The following is a 17,902-nucleotide window of genomic DNA, read 5'->3' as shown; positions in this document are numbered from 1 at the left end:
TTGCCAAATACCCTGACACAAACAATTCCTTAATCCTGCATGTGAACCATGCATTCTCAAAGGGGGTGAGATTGTGTAAACAGATATGCAGCCTATCTGTGGCAATAAAATTTCTTGTGGGAAGCAATTTAAGAAAAAATAAGAAGTCTCCTGAGGTGGACCCTAATGAATTAAAAAAAAAAAAAAAAAAAAAAAGATTAAGAAACATCTGTGTAGACTAAATAAGGGCCACATAAATGCGAGCTTGAAATCTGAAACCTTGTAGCCTCACCACCAATAATAAACTTGTGAGATTTCTTTCTTGTCTTCTTAGGGGTGACCACATGATGAGCCTCAATCTTCTTCCATGTGAAAGCCCCCATATATTTAAAGACAATAATAAGAAAATATTGACAGCTTTTTAATGTGGCATGATTTAAAATTTCAGCATCCTGATCAATCTCTTGTCATCTGCTGACAAAGCGATATTTAATCAAGTGCCCAATGATGGATACACAATATGAGTTCTCTCCATTCCACAATATGAGGGAGAGGAAGGCAAGTGGACTGGAAAAAAAATAAGAGAAGGCATTAATGGAGAAGGTAAACATTGAACCTGGCCTCAAAGTTTTAGCTGAAGGAAAGACAGGAAAAAAACATTCCAGATTTGGCAGATGTGTGTGTGAGTGTGGAGAAGAATTAAGTATATTCACGACATTAACCAGGTGCCTCATCAATGTTTGTTGAATGTGTGTTTGTTGGATAAGGGTTGATGGCATGTAGTGGCTATAGGGCTGCAAGTTGCCTGAGACAAGGTTCCCATCAGTCTGAACACTCATGCTTTGGAGACACCTTCCTCTTGTCCTTACGTAGTACTTTTATATTTGATAGCTCTAGTCTAAGTTATTTCTTACATCATTATGTGCTAGTTAGAGAGAAGAATTTAATTTGTCCCTATTGGATTCCCTAATGTTAGAAGATATTTCTTATTCAGATTGTCAAATGGGATCAAACTGCTTTAGATTTCACTTTTATACAGTAGGAGAGCCAGTGGGCTAGTGCTTAGAATTCTTGAGGAGTAGTTCCAACTGCAAGGGCAAGTAGGCTCCTGCAGGCCACTGGCAATACGGAAATTGTGCAGGAAAGACCCTGGCAGGTCAACCCCTGTGGAGATGTAGCTTAGGACCTTAATGACCGTGATATCCAAAGGCCTTAAACCAGCATTGGAAGAAAAGATGAAATACTAATTGGTATTTAGGTTTTGCTGTCTTGGAGCCCAGCCCCTGGAGCAGCCACATGAAGAGGCAAAGCTCCGAGTGTACCTTGGGAGTATTGCCAGCAGCACTTTCCATATCCATCCAGCTGTTCAATTGCAGAAGCTCTTTGTGTGTGTGTGTTTTAAGTGGGGAGAGAACTAGGCTCTTACACCACAACTCTGACTGTGTGTGAATTTTCCTCCTCATCTTTATCCCTATGTCTGTCCTTCCTTCACACATCCTTCCTTCTCTCTGACTGCTGTCATCCAGTACACAGTCAGTCCATACTAGTTCCCCTATCCTGCTTAAACCTATTTGAGATCTTAGATTAGGGATCCCAACTACATACGGCCTTGTTTTTTTTTAGTTCAAGTGCAGCCTAATCAAAAGGCATTCTTTGCAGTAGGCAGGACTTTCGGGGGTCTTGAGAGCACAGATGATTCACCTGCTTGTTTGCCTCAGTTTCTTCTAGAAATAGCTGACTACTTCTCTGACTTTATGCTAAAGAATGCAAGAGCTATAAAAATGGATGTGATAGTAGTTATTCTTGGGAAAGTCTTCACTTGCCTGGTTGCTAATGCTTGAAATGCCCTTAGCTGGGGGAAAATTCTTCTACTATGTAGTTATTTATAGACAATACTTAAATAACAAACCTTCCAAGAGTGATAACACATTCATCTAATATACACAGAAGTAGAAAGGACTTCTACCTAGTTCTTTCTGAAGTCCAGTTTTAGTAGTGGACTGTGCACTGAGTGCCACAAAAGAGTGTGTATATGTGTATGGACTGGGGTGGGGGAGTGGGTATGTAAGATGGGAAAATCAGTCTGGCATTGGCAAATTTTGCCTGTTGAATAGATTGACTTCTGGCTGTATCTCAAGACTATGGCAGTATATACTTGAAAAGAACAGTGCCCTGACTTTATAAACATCACATGAAGTCAGCTATAAAATCATCCCAAATCTCAAATAGCCCAAGTACATAACAGTGTGTTTATTTTATTTCATCTTCACAACAGGCCTGCAAGGTAAGCACCAGTGTTATTCTCTTTTACAAACAAGGATACCGAGAGGTGTCAACATTAACTTGTTAAGATAACGTGACTAGCAGGTGGAAGAGCCAGGCCTCGAACCAAGTCTGTCTGATTCTAGAGTCTGCTCATAACCACTTATCCTTACTGCCTCTCTGTTTGAAAGTGTTATTCTGCATGTCTTTCCTAGTTTACCTTTTTTGAGGAAGATATATTTTTCTTCTTTTGAGGAAGATATAAATAAAAATAGTGGTCCTGTTATATGACTTTCAAGTCTAGATCATAAGAGGCCATAAACTTCTGCATCATTATCTTGGGATGCTTGCTCTTGGAACTCACCAACCTTTTCAAGGAGAAGCCCAAACAGACCTTAGAGAAGTCTTACTTATATAAGTCTTGTGTCAGAAAGCCAGGGCCCCTCACCCACATGGCAGACATGCAAGTGAGCTGCCACCAAAGTGAATCCTTCAGCACCCAGGTGATGCACCCCAGTGGAGACCACAGGAAGAGCAAATTGTCTCCACTGAGCCAAGGCCAAATTGCCAAATGATGAACACATTGGGAAATTGTTTAAAGCACTCTTCCCCCAAAACGGAGGGTTATACTTGAGAATCTAATAGAACTGATTGTCACATCCACAGATACAAGTCGTCTTCTTTCCCAAGCTTGATGATTAGCACAGTACTTTGGCCTGAAACATCATGGCAGCTGTTGGAGGAATCAGGATAATAATGTATTTTGTAGCCACCGATGACCATTCTCCCTTTCCCCTGGCCTCCCAGATGCCATAACAGTAGGGAGGTCCTTAGCAGTAGTTTAGGTAATTCCACTCCCCATCCTCTCCGTATGCCTGTCACCTGCCCTTCTCTCTATTGTTTGGGAGTCCAACTTCTTAGAAGGATCTTTTTAAATATAGTTTTATAACTCTGGCTCCAATAAAGTTAACAAACAGAAAAGTAAATAAGTATTCCCCTGAACTTATTACTAAAAGGCCTTCAAAAATTTCAACAACATGGCAGAGTGAGCTTTTGTTGATGGGCCCATATTTCCATGAAAAAGACAGAAATGATAGACAAAATTTTAAAAACTTTAAAAGATATGGGACCAGGTATAAACAAAAGTAAAATTGGGTATCAGAAATGGAGACAGAACCTGTATTCAGAATGATCTACAGAAATTGCTAACTTCAGATACAGACATGAGGGGCTGGGCTTGGGTTTTGAACTCCCCAGAGGGACAGATACACAACTAAGAGCTGTAATTGAGCTTCCATGTATAGCTCAAACCATACAAAAAGGACTAGAAAAACTCTGCTTTCTTGGAGAAAATGGCGAGGAAGCTTGCTTAATGGATATGGCCTTGGGTTGTGGAGTATTGAGAGAAGAAATAGAAATTAGAAATAAGTCAGCACTCTTTGTGGGTTTGGGTCCAAATTTATGCTCTTGTTTACTGCAGAAAGGCCAAGCAAAGAAATTAACAATAAAACTGGTCTTTGCCAGAAAGTTAACAAGGATATCCACGAATTGAACTCATCTCTGCACCAAGCGGACCTAATAGACATCTATAGAACTCTCCACCCCAAATCAACAGAATATACATTCTTCTCAGCACCACATCGCACTTATTCCAAAATTGACCACATAATTGGAAGTAAAGCACTCCTCAGCAAATGTAAAAGAACAGAAATTATAACAAACTGTCTCTCAGACCACAGTGCAATCAAACTAGAACTCAGGACTAAGAAACTCAATCAAAACCACTCAACTACATGGAAACTGAACAACCTGCTCCTGAATGACTACTGGGTACATAACGAAATGAAGGCAGAAATAAAGATGTTCTTTGAAACCAATGAGAACAGAGATACAACATACCAGAATCTCTGGGACACATTTAAAGCAGTGTGTAGAGGGAAATTTATAGCACTAAATGCCCACAAGAGAAAGCTGGAAAGATCTAAAATTGACACTCTAACATCACAATTAAAAGAACTAGAGAGGCAAGAGCAAACACATTCAAAAGCTAGCAGAAGGCAAGAAATAACTAAGATCAGAGCTGAACTGAAGGAGATAGAGACACAAAAAACCCTCCAAAAAATCAATGGATCCAGGAGTTGGTTTTTTGAAAAGATCAACAAAATTGACAGACCACTAGCAAGACTAATAAAGAAGAAAAGAGAGAAGAATCAAATAGACGCAATAAAAAATGATAAAGGGGATATCACCACCGACCCCACAGAAATACAAACTACCATCAGAGAATACTATAAACACCTCTACGCAAATCAACTAGAAAATCTAGAAGAAATGGATAATTTCCTGGACACTTACACTCTTCCAAGACTAAACCAGGAAGAAGTTGAATCCCTTAATAGACCAATAGCAGGCTCTGAAATTGAGGCAATAATGAATAGCCTACCAACCAAAAAAAGTCCAGGACCAGATGGATTCACAGCTGAATTCTACCAGAGGTACAAGGAAGAGCTGGTACCATTCCTTCTGAAACTATTCCAATCTATAGAAAAAGAGGGAATCCTCCCTAACTCATTTTATGAGGCCAACATCATCATACCAAAGCCTGGCAGAGACACAACAAAAAAAGAGAATTTTAGACCAATATCCCTGATGAACATCGATGCAAAAATCCTCAATAAAATACTGGCAAACCGGATTCAGCAGCATATCAAAAAGCTTATCCACCATGATCAAGTGGGCTTCATCCCTGGGATGCAAGGCTGGTTCAACATTCGCAAATCAATAAACATAATCCAGCATACAAAGAGAACCAAAGACAAGAACCACGTGATTATCTCAACAGACGCAGAAAAGGCTTTTGACAAAATTCAACAGCCCTTCATGCTAAAAATGCTCAATAAATTCGGTATTGATGGAACATACCTCCAAATAATAAGAGCTATTTATGACAAACCCACAGCCAATATCATACTGAATGGGCAAAAACTGGAAAAATTCCCTCTGAAAACTGGCACAAGACAGGGATGCCCTCTCTCACCACTCCTATTCAACATAGTGTTGGAAGTTCTGGCCAGGGCAATCAGGCAAGAGAAAGAAATCAAGCGTATTCAGTTAGGAAAAGAAGAAGTCAAATTGTCCCTGTTTGCAGATGACATGATTGTATATTTAGAAAACCCCATTGTCTCAGCCCAGAATCTCCTTAAGCTGATAAGCAACTTCAGCAAAGTCTCAGGATACAAAATTAATGTGGAAAAATCACAAGCATTCTTATACACCAGTAACAGACAAACAGAGAGCCAAATCAGGAATGAACTTCCATTCACAATTGCTTCAAAGAGAATCAAATACCTAGGAATCCAACTTACAAGGGATGTCAAGGACCTCTTCAAGGAGAACTACAAACCACTGCTCAGTGAAATCAAAGAGGACACAAACAAATGGAAGAACATACCATGCTCATGGATAGGAAGAATCAATATCGTGAAAATGGCCATACTGCCCAAGGTTATTTATACATTCAATGCCATCCCCATCAAGCTACCAATGAGTTTCTTCACAGAATTGGAAAAAACTGCTTTAAAGTTCGTATGGAACCAAAAAAGAGCCCGCATTGCCAAGACAATCCTAAGTCAAAAGAACAAAGCTGGAGGCATCACGCTACCTGATTTCAAACTATACTACAAGGCTACACTAACCAAAACAGCATGGTACTGGTACCAAAACAGAGCTATAGACCAATGGAACAGAACAGAGTCCTCAGAAATAATACCACACATCTACAGCCATCTGATCTTTGACAAACCTGAGAGAAACAAGAAATGGGGAAAGGATTCCCTATTTAATAAATGGTGCTGGGAAAATTGGCTAGCCATAAGTAGAAAGCTGAAACTGGATCCTTTCCTTACTCCTTATACGAAAATTAATTCAAGATGGATTAGAGACTTAAATGTTAGACCTAATACCATAAAAACTCTAGAAGAAAACCTAGGTAGTACCGTTCAGGACATAGGCATGGGCAAGGACTTCATGTCTAAAACACCAAAAGCAATGGCAGCAAAAGCCAAAATTGACAAATGGGATCTAATTAAACTAAAGAGCTTCTGCACAGCAAAAGAAACTACCATCAGAGTGAACAGGCAACCTACAGAATGGGAGAAAATTTTTGCAATCTACTCATCTGACAAAGGGCTGATATCCAGTACCTACAAAGAACTCAACAAATTTACAAGAAAAAAACAAACAACCCCATCAAAAAGTGGGCAAAGGATATGAACAGACATTTCTCAAAAGAAGACATTCATACAGCCAACAGACACATGAAAAAATGCTCATCATCACTGGCCATCAGAGAAATGCAAATCAAAACCACAATGAGATACCATCTCACACCAGTTAGAATGGCAAGCATTAAAAAGTCAAGAAACAACAGGTGCTGGAGAGGGTGTGGAGAAATAGGAACACTTTTACACTGTTGGTGGGATTGTAAACTAGTTCAACCATCATGGAAAACAGTATGGCAATTCCTCAAGGATCTAGCACTAGATGTTCCATATGACCCAGCCATCCCACTACTGGGTGTATACCCAAAGGATTATAAATCATGCTGCTACAAAGACACATGCACACGTATGTTTATTGTGGCACTAGTTCACAATAGCAAAGACTTGGAATCAACCCAAATGTCCATCAGTGACAGACTGGATTAAGAAAATGTGGCACATATACACCATGGAATACTATGCAGCCATAAAAAAGGATGAGTTTGCATCCTTTGTAGGGACATGGATGCAGCTGGAAACCATCATTCTTAGCAAACTATCACAAGAACAGAAAACCAAACACCGCATGTTCTCACTCATAGGTGGGAACTGAACAATGAGATCACTTGGACTCGGGAAGGGGAACATCACACACCGGGTCCTATCATGGGGAGGGGGAAGGGGGGAGGGATTGCATTGGGAGTTATACCTGATATAAATGACGAATTGATGGGTGCTGACGAGTTGATGGGTGCAGCACACCAACATGGCACAAGTATACATATGTAACAAACCTGCACGTTATGCGCATGTACCCTAGAACTTAAAGTATAATAATAATTAAAAAAAAAAAAAAGAGTTAAACTTAAAAAAAAAAACTGGTCTTTGCAAAACTAAACATGAAACTACATTGTCATGGTTAATTCTACAGTGCAGGTCAAACAATTTTTGCTGAAAATAAGCTCTCAGTAAAAATTTACAAGCCAATGGAGGAACCCAGTTACCATGGAGAAGTGGACAGAGAGAGAAAGAAAGAAAAATAGAATACTATGAACTGGAGATAAGGAAATGACACTGTAAACTATAAGACAAAGTATATAAAGTATAAAATAAATCTAAACATTTTATATATTTGCATATATATAAACAGTAAATAAAAATAACTGAATAAAAAATATAGAATTTTGTAAGAAAGCATATTTTTAAGAAATAAGATGTAGAAATGAAATAATAGTCATTGAGAAGCTCATTAGCTGAGTGATGTATTAGACAAAAAGATCAGGAGGAAATTAGAAGAATTAGATTACAAGAACATTTAGTGAATTCTAGGGTAACTCTAAGGAAAGCATCCTGAATATGACACAAGGATGAAGAGAGGGGAAATACAAACACTTTATGAGAGTAGGAGACACAGAGAACAGAATAAGATCTTCTAACAAATGTCTAATATGAGTTTCAGAGGAGAGAACAGAGGACAAAGCTGTAATGAGTCAGAATTTTTCAAATTGGTTAAAGGCATATATTCTTAGCTTCATGAAACGACTAATTCTAAGCAGACTAAATATAAATAGCCACACCTAGGCACACAGTGATGAAACCACTGAATGTCAAATAAAATATTAAAAGTAATCAGAGATAAAAAGACAAATTACATATATAGGGATTAGTTTTAGACTGACATTAGAGTTCTTTTAAGTAATAGTAGATCCCAAGAGACAGTAGAATCTCCAGAGTTGAATTAAAATGACCCTTAGCCCATAATTGTATACTATGTTTTATTATTATTCAAGAGTGAGAACTAAGTACAGATATTTTCACATAAGGCAAAACTAAAACATTTTTACTGCTTAGGGATTTCAGATGAAAGAACTAATAAATGAGATGCAAGGATGTTGAACCCAAAAGCAGAGAATGGGATTCAAGAAGCAATGCTGAAAAAGGAAATATGGCAAATATGTTGATACATTTAAATAAACGTTGAGTGTTTGAAAAAATGGAAATCAACTCTTAGAGTTCTCCAGAGAAACAACCAACAGGAGGGGTGTGTGTGTGTGTGTATGTGTGTGTGTGTGTGTGATTTATACAATTATAGAGTCTGATAAGCCTCAAGAGTTAGAGTTGGCAAGCTGGATACCCAGTAGAGCTGATAGTGTAGTCCCAGTCCCAGGCTAAAGGCCTGAGAATTAAAATTGCCATTGGTTGTAGTGCCAGTCTGGAGGCCAGCAAGCTTGAGACCCAGGAAGAGCCAAGGTTTCAGTTAGAGTTCACAGTCAGGAAACAAATTAATGTTTCAGCTCAAAGGCAGAAAGAATTCTCTCTTACCCAGCCTTTTTGTTCTAGTCAGTCCTTCAGTGGATTGCATGAGGCCCACCCACATTAGGGAGGGCAATTTGTTTTACCCAGTTTACATTCAAATTTTAATGTAATCCAGAAACACCCTCACAGATGCACCCAAAATGATGTTTGGGCCGGGCAAGGTTGCACATACCTGTAATTTCAGCACTTTGGGAAGCCGAGGCAGGTGGATTGCTTGAGCCCAAGAGTTCAAGACCTCATGAGAAACCCCGTCTCTACAAAACAACAACAACAACAACAACAAAAATTAGCTGGGTGTGGTGGCATGCACTTGTAGTCCCAGCTACCAGGGAGACTGAGGTGGGAGGATATATTCAGCCCAGAAGGTTGAGGCTGCAGTAAGTTGTGGTTACACCACTGCACTCCATCCTGGGCAGCAGAGCAAGACCCTGACAAAAAAAAAAAAAGAATAATGTTCGACCAAATATCTGGGTACCCCATTGCCCAGTCAAGTTGACACATAAAATTTAACATCATAGAGACTAACTGGGAAATTGTATTACAAACAAGACTGTTGAACAAAAATAACAGACACAATAACATGGAGGCTGATAGAATCGTGTAAAAGAAGAGCAGATAGACTTTGAAGTAACAGTCATTGAGAAGCTCATTAGCTGAGTGATGTATTAGAGGGAGGCTTCCTGATTGGAGTGAATGTGTTTCAAGTTATTTATATGTAAAGCAGCAAAGATGTTACTGATAAAGATTAGATATCGTTTCAGTTTAAACATTCTTTCAGAGAACTACTAAAGAAATCATTGTAGAGGCCAGACACGGTAGCTCATGCTTGTAATCTCAGCCGAGGCGGGTGAATCGCTTGAGCCCAGGAGTTTGAGACCAGCCTGGCAACATGGTGAAACCCAGTCTCTACTAAAAAAAATACAAAAAAGAAAGAGAGAAGGGAGGGACAGAGGGACGGAGGGATGGAGGGAGGGAGGGAGGGAAGGAAGGAAGGGGAGGAAAGGAAGGAAAGGGAGGAAAGGAAGGGAGGGAGAAATCAATGTAGAAGGTATTATTCCCAAGAGAATAAAGGGAGGGGAGGGAGGGAGAGAGGGAGTAGAATGTATTATTTCCAAGGGAATAAAGGGTAAAAGGAGAATAAAGAAAACTTAATTAACTAGAAGGTAAGGAAAAAAGAGGAGAAGGAAAGAGAATGATTAGCAGAACACAGAAAATAAGAGAGTAAAAATAAGCCTGAATGTATCAATTGTAATGAATGTAAATGGGTTAAATTCATATTTTTAAAAAAGCATAGATTTTCAAATTTGATTTTAGAAAATCCAACAAAGTACTATTTATGAATCACTCCTAAGACATAATGACACAATCAAGTTCAAAGTAAAGAAATGGCGAAATCAGTACAATAAAAATTAATATTAGAAAATAAAAAACTAGTAACAGTAAAAAGAAATGGAATACCAAATATGTGAGGCAGATCCTATCCAAAAGAAAAGTGTTGCCGGAGTATTACCACTAGGTAACACTGAATTTAAGAGAAAACCTTTATTAGAGTTAAAGAAAGTCATGACTTTGCCAAAAGATATACTTACCAAGAAGACTATGTATAACAATTGAGAGTGCAGTCACCCAAGAGTATAGTCTCCAAATACAGAAAGCAAGCATTGGCAGAATTATAAGGAGAAACTGACAACTCCACAGTAGTAGTAGATGATTATTTCATATGTAGTTGAAAAAAAATAACAAAGATACAGAATATTTGGGTAATACAATTAAAATCTTAACCTACTAGACATATCTGAACCTTGTAGCTGAAAAGTAGGAACTTCAGTTTTTTGAAGATGTATAAAACATTAACAAAAATTGATCACATATAAAAACACAAAGAAAGTAAAACAAACCATATTAATATAAACATCACAAATTAGAAACAGCAGAAATCCATGTTTTTAAATAACTTATGGGTCAAAGATGAAATAATGGAAACTAGAAACTATTTATAAATGAATGACAACAAAATTGTGGCATGTAACCAAAGCAAAATTTAAAGGAAAAATTATAGCCTTGAAAAGTGTATTTTAAAATAAAAAATTGAAAATGAATTTTATAAAAATAGTGAAAGAGTAATGTGGCAAACTCAAAGTGGAAACGAGGAAATAATGATGATAAAGGATAAATTAAATGAAATTAGAAGAAATGCTACAGTAAAGAGGATCGACAGAGCCAACATTTTGTCTCATGAAAATGTTAGTAAAACCAACCTCTGGCAAGACTGGGAAATTTTTAAATAAGAGCTTACACAAATTAATATGAGACTATCTAGAGCAAATTTATTGCAGATTTAGAAGTTAGGTCAGGGTGGTGAGTGCACAGATGTTTATTATATTAGTTCTTTATGCTAAAAATACTTCACAATGAAAAGTTCATAATCTTAGGCATTGTGCCTTAATCCAGGCATTGCCTATTCCCTGTCTGCTGTAGCATGCTTTAACAGGTACCCAGTCTCTCCTATTCTTGTGAATCTAGCTCCAGTGACTCATACATTCCTGCTTTGTACATACTTTGTAGAAAATTGTAATCCTGTTCGTTGTAATCCTGCAGTGGCAGGGGCAAAGTGAGAAATCAACAGAATGAATGCCTCTACTAAAGGTTGAGGAGAATAGGAATCCTGTCCATGTGTGGTCAAAAAAGCCAGATGCAAATTGGCCAGAGGTGGTCTAGGAACAGCTTCCATAAAAGACACAGGCTTTCTTGAGGCCTCTTAGCCTGGGCTATGACAAGGTTGTCCAATCACATTTACTTACCTGATTCAGGTTATTCTTCATTTCTTTGAGATGGCAGTTCCTAAGCTTAGAATATGTGTGTAAAAGTAGGTTGATTTGGCTTGATTTGAGACACCAACACACTTTCATGAAGCCTGAGTGTTTGAGCTGGGTGTGCTTGGCGGATACATCCTGGAGTGTTTGAGCTGGGTGTGCTTGGCGGATACATCCTGGGTCCTCGGCACAGGCAGTGACTTCCTAGAAGAAGTTTCTTGCTCTAAAAAATGGTGGGTTGCAAGAAGAGAAAAGACATTTTGTTGAGGTTAAAATGAATGTAGACTCAATATACACTTTTTACTATTATTCCATTTAAAACAACTGACTTCCTCTGGCAAGTTTCCTTTCATTCGAATAGTGTTTATTCAACATATTCAGACTTTTTAAAAAAAAGTTTATTGCCTATGATTCTTAATCCTGATAAGCACACCACTGTTCTAAAATTTATATTGTGAGGAAAATTATGTCATCAGTTTCTTTTTTCTTTTGATATTTCCCTTTTTTGACTGAAAATAAATGATCTACTTTTCTTGTGTCCCAGAGTATTGTCCCTTTTCGTTTTTAAGAAAAAAAACAGCCTTTGTTTTATGATTTTAGCAGTGAGTTTGTGTATAGTTTGGTATGAGGTCTGTAATTTTTATAGGATAGCATTTTTAGTCATGGCTACTTATATATTAGTGATCTCTTCTTCACATGGGTGTGCGAGTTGGAATGTACCATGACTGGGTCCATACAGAGAAGGTGCTGCTATTTCCTTGAGCCTCTGCTGGCATTGTGGGCAACATAAAAGAATGTGTCTGCCATTACCATGCGGTGACTCGAGTGGCAGGCCAGAGAGAGTTCCCTTGAGGTGATGAAAGGTATGGACAACTGCTTTGGTCCCCTCTGACTGGCCAGGCCTTAGAATTCGGTTGGGAATACTGAGTTTACCAGGCACATTATTTTTTTAATACTATTGCTGCTATAATCTTTTCTTTTATAAAAGGATGATTCATTGCTTCCTATTCCCAATATTTGTACCCCTTATCAGTGGTAATTGCTTTCAGAAATAATTGAGTCCAACCCTGTGGTTTATACGAAGTAAATGCCTAAGTCTGATTTGATTCTTACTATTACTTAAACTTAGCAAAATACTGCTTTAGCTGTTTTCTCTAGAGACCACATGAGAACACTTTATTTAGGTAGTCAGCTTAAACAATATTTTCACTTTCTACAGATAGCAATGGGCATTAAACTTGGGAAGCTATGTAACTTGCCAAGGTTGCACAGCCAGTTGTAGAGATAGGGTTGGATAGGATAGCTGGGTGATTCACTTTTAGAGATTCAATATGACCTTTTCACCTGCAGTGCAAACACATGTTCACAAATGGCTAAGCACATAAGCGTTTCTATAAGCATGCAGTTATATGACTAAGAGTGGGCAGTAATTAAAATAATTTTACTCCATTCTTTCTTTGTAGACCGAATACTATTGTTAAGTGAATAAGATGTAATTTCCTTATATATTTCCACAGTATTTACTAACATTTATTCTTTTTTTTTGAGACAGAGTCTCGCCGTGTTGCCCAGGCTGGAGTGCAGTGGCGTGATCTCTGCTCACTGCAAGCTCCGCCTCCCAGGTTCACACCATTCTCCTGCCTCAGCCTCCCAAGTAGCTGGGACTACAGGCACCCACCACCACGCCCAGCTAATTTTTTGTATTTTTAGTAGAGACGGGGTTTCACCATGTTAGCCAGGTTGGTCTCAATCTCCTGACCTTGTGATCCGCCCACCTCGGCCTCCCAAAGTGCTGGGATTACAGACATGAGCCACCATGCCCAGCCGCTAACATTTGTTTTATGTATCAGTGTTCTTACAGTATAGAGCTTGATAAAGAGCATAATCTTAAAACAAGTTAGACCCCGAATTATCTCAGAACTTGAATGATGTAGATCTGTGGTCTATATTTATTTTATTAATTAGATAATTATTCAGTATGCATTTTAATTTGTGCTTGTGTGGATCAGACCATAAGCCATTTTGCTAAATTGTGGCAAATAATTCCACTGGAGGCCTTGAAATAATCTATTCCTAGGCAACACCTGACTTAGCTTCAGCCTAGAGACCTGCCCTTCTCCCGTGCATAAAAAAGGAATTCTGGCTACTGTGGCTGCCACATGCCTAGTGAGCAATGAGGTCAGAATCTTCTACCTTGCTTTTCAAAGGATGTCACTTGCTATAGCACCTTCATCGGATGCCTGCCTTAGTGGTCCCTCTTCTTCTAGAGCAGTTCTCTTGGGGTTCAACTTAATTTGCAAGTTGAGGCATATTTTGGGTGGAAAACTTGTGTGTGTGTGTCTCTCTCTCTGTATAGATTTTCCTTATTTAAGATTCTCTCAATTCAGTCAGTTTTACCTACTTTCCTCACTTGTGGAATGTAGATAGGATTTTATGGCAGTTGATGAGAATTATTTTGGAAAGGTTTAGAATTAGAAGATTCTTTCATGACTGAAAGTCATTTTAATTGATATAATCGAAGCATACGTATATGAAGAGTTGAGTGAAGACAGGTCAGATTCAAAGACTTCAAATCTGACCTGTCTTCATTAAAGTCTTTGTATACGTATGCTTGGTTATAAAATACCTACCTGCAAAAGGTAAATATTTTCTTTTCTGATTTGTTTTTTTACCCCAAATGGACTTTTCCGAAGCTTATTTATCTACAAAAGGGACATATGCTTGAGGTCTGTACTTGTTAATTTACCTTGGAAAAATTAGGTCATCATCAAATCTGGCAATGTGGCTTATAAACTTGGCAAAATGGTCTAATTAAAAGCTTCTGTTAGATTATAGAAAAAGGAAAAAATGATTAGTGCCAGTCATATTTTTGTTTTCATGGTTTGTGTATATGTAGGTATATGTCACTTCTCATGTTGCATTAAAAGTATGTTGACTATCTGCTAACAGTTCATCTCTTTTCTTCTACAGCCTCCAAGTCTGTTATAAATAGTATGCTACGGGACCCTTCTCAGATTCCAGATGGAGTTCTAGCAAATCAGGTCTATCAGGTATTAATCACAGCTGTCTATTTTCAGTGGCAATGCTGTTATCTGCCTAGCCGAGTAAAGGATTTTAAACCTCATTTAATTACTGTCATCATAAACTATCACTGAGGTCAGGGTGCACCATAAATGGCAATGCAATATTTGCAAGAAGAGCATTTCACTTTTTAATAGCTTGCTTTTATAGTGAATAAAAAGCATGCAATTTTTGTTTTCTGTGATTAAATCTGAACCGCCTTTTGATAGCTTTCCTTTTTGGGGGGTGGTGGGGAGAGAAAAGTAATTACTGCTTTTAGGATACTGTTTACTGTAATAGTTTTTGTAGTTGCCCCACCCCAGACCCCTCTTCTTATTTGTCTGCAGTGCATTGTGAACGACTGCTGTTATGGACCACTGGTGGACTGCATCAAGCAGTATCCTTTCCCATAAAATTTTAGGTGCGCAATTGACGAGCTTAGACTCAGTGGAGATGTGTCTAGCTTTAACCTGACATAAAGTTCTGCTTCACAAAACACGTTTCATACTCTTCTATTTTACATTCAATCAACTGGAGGGTCACTACAGACCATTCTTTTCTACAGCTTAAGAAATATCAGACCACAGGAAGATGTCAGTTCAGCAGTTACACATTCACATGCTTATTTCAAACTGCTGGGTTTTCAATGAGTTTAAAGGTACAGAGTCATTAGGCAGGTAACATAATGTCTTGAAATGTATCTACTCATCCCAGGAAATATTTTTTTAAAAATATAACAAATTTCCATTTAAAATGAGCCAAATTTTGTTGAATTTACTAGAATAAATTTAGAGCCTGGAGGTAATGGAGGTTGTGATTAAAATGCTTCCAGAGACATCACATTTTAAAGGCAACAGACTCTTATTGCTTAAATGCTGATTACAATCTGAGCCGGCATTTGGATTCCTAATAAACATTTTTAGAGAAATCAAGTTAATTTTTCCTCTTGGAATAAATTTAAGGTTGTGAAAACAGAAGTCTAGTCACTTTTCATTAAAGACATTGAGATTACTAAAGAGTTAATGTTCACTTTTTAAAACAAGGTTGGGCAGACAGTAACTACATATAGTAGGACATTATTAATCAATAAATTTAGTAGTACTGTGGCAACAGTAAGGTTTTTAATAATCCTTTATCAGATTTACTTTTATAATAATTTACTACTTAAATGGTAAATAATAAGTAATTTTTATGAGAATAATTTCTATCTGAGTCCATGAATTTCACCCCTCTTAATAATATAAACATGTCCCTCCTGGTATGGATTTTGTTAGCATGGATGGCACTGTGATGAATTGTGACTCAGTAATTACTAGTCACGAGGCTTTTTGTTGGAAACTCCTGCTAGTCAAATTGTGTACGTGTATGTGTTTATATTCCGCCTTCTTTCACAAAGGCTTAGAATCAGTAATATTTGTAATAAGAAAATCATGCCTTTATAAGTAATCTTTGATAAATAACCTTTTAACAGAGCCCTCTTACAAGAATATTCAGTATTGAAGATATAGCCCTTTATGTATTTATCTTCCAAGTCTGTTTCTCCAGTCTAGCTTAAGTTAGTAAAAACACAGCATTATCCCAAGCTCACCTTTTTATTAAACCAAGGTGAAATTGTACTTCTATATTCAGTATAAAATTAATGATAGTGTTAGAAATTGTAGGAGTGCCAATCTCATGTTGCTACACTGGTAAAGTTTAGCACATTCATATAACAACTAACACCATCTCAGAGTATCTGGGGTTGAATTACATGTTAATTTTAAAGCACATAAAATAGTTAAAAATCAATTTAAAGTTAAGGTTTTAAAAGCATAATGTCTTTTGAAGGATTGCATATTGATTTTAAATATAACTATCTAATTATGTATGCATGGACTAAAGTATGAAGTCAACTGCTTTGTAAATGCCAGGAGGCTATTTTTCAGTAATAGTTGAGATGCTTACGGGAAACTAGATTGCTGTATTGCTGGCGAAGAAAATGGCTTGTGAGGTTATTTACAAGTTTTGCCCATGGTCACTGCCATACATCAATAACAGGTATTATTATAGACAAAGTCTAAGTGTTTTTGCTTATAGAGCATTATAAATTCTGTTTGGAGTATTTTCCTTACATTTTTGCCATCATTCACTTTCCTTTTTTGGCTGTGTTACTGCCGGTAGAATTTAATGTAGTACATGATTTCAATTGATGAAGATAATGACATATGTCTATAAATTACATTCACTGACTAGGTTATAATTTTTGCAGTTTCATTATGTCTGTTGCCAGTAAAACTACAGATTTTATAAGTTTTATTTTCTAGCCTTTGCATTTTATATATGTTTATATCAAGCAAAGCGTAATTAAGAAACATATCTTTCCAAAATTTCAAATTGGTGATTGCTTTTATCATGCAAAATAAAACAGGCTGGAAAGTTTACAGAGAAACTGATTCTGTCTTTGTATTGAAGTAGTAGCAGTTTCATATAATGTATAAATACACTTGCATAGATGTTTCCTAGACTGATCAGCAATAATTATTTTATTTCACACCAAATAAAAATTATTGTTTTTCTATGTGAGTAAATATGCTGTTTGTTTTTCTGATAATTTGGTAATATTTACATTGCTTACTCTCAGTAAATTACATCATGTTGTGAGGAAGAAAGCACACATTCGGTAAATAAGATAGGTGCTAAACCTTCTTAGTGCATTATGAAAATGTTATATTTGTGTAAGTAGAATAAAATAAATTGGTCATTTACTAGTAAGACATCACAGAAAGCACAGTTAGCAAAGAGTATATACATCATCATTGTGCTTTCTCTTTTTTTTTTTTTTTTTTTGGTATCTACTGTCTTTTTTCCTATGCAGCCATGCCCACCTACACCTTTCCCACCACAGCTTATACTCACCAAGGAAAAAATGTGAGAAATCAGCCACCTCAACTTTCCAAAGTGTGACTCCAGGACACAGCTATTAGACAAAAGCATAAACTGTGAAGCAAGGAAAGATAATGATGCAGGAAGCTTCAAATGCTGTGGGTTTCATTTCTGTACCATCAGAAACCTCAGTTTCATGATTCAACATTTTAGATGTAAATAATTTACAACAATAAAAATGAGAGCACATTTATGTGGGATAGAAGTAAATAATTCAGTTCTAAAATGTGGGATGTCCCTAGTAATGAGAGATCATTGAGAGTTATTCATCAAATGTCTTCAATGGACTCT

The 17,902-nt window shown here is 37.3% G+C and overlaps 1 protein-coding gene across 5 annotated transcripts in view; it reads left to right on the top strand.

Moving 5' to 3' along the window:
- C5H15orf41 (chromosome 5 C15orf41 homolog) overlaps positions 1-17,902 on the top strand; it is a 229,578-nt gene that overhangs the window by 97,201 nt on the left and 114,475 nt on the right. For all 5 annotated transcript variants that reach the window (XM_010367545.2, XM_030931252.1, XM_030931249.1 and 2 more), the window contains exons 6-7: positions 14,600-14,679; positions 15,037-15,086. In XM_010367545.2, coding sequence (XP_010365847.1) covers positions 14,600-14,679; positions 15,037-15,086 — 130 coding nt within the window. The remainder of the gene's footprint in view (positions 1-14,599; positions 14,680-15,036; positions 15,087-17,902) is intronic.

The sequence above is a fragment of the Rhinopithecus roxellana genome, chromosome 5 (genome assembly GCF_007565055.1).
Source record: "Rhinopithecus roxellana isolate Shanxi Qingling chromosome 5, ASM756505v1, whole genome shotgun sequence".
Taxonomy (NCBI): domain Eukaryota; kingdom Metazoa; phylum Chordata; class Mammalia; order Primates; family Cercopithecidae; genus Rhinopithecus; species Rhinopithecus roxellana.
Note: the sequence above shows the minus strand (reverse complement) of the source record. Positions and strands in the feature narration are given on the sequence as shown.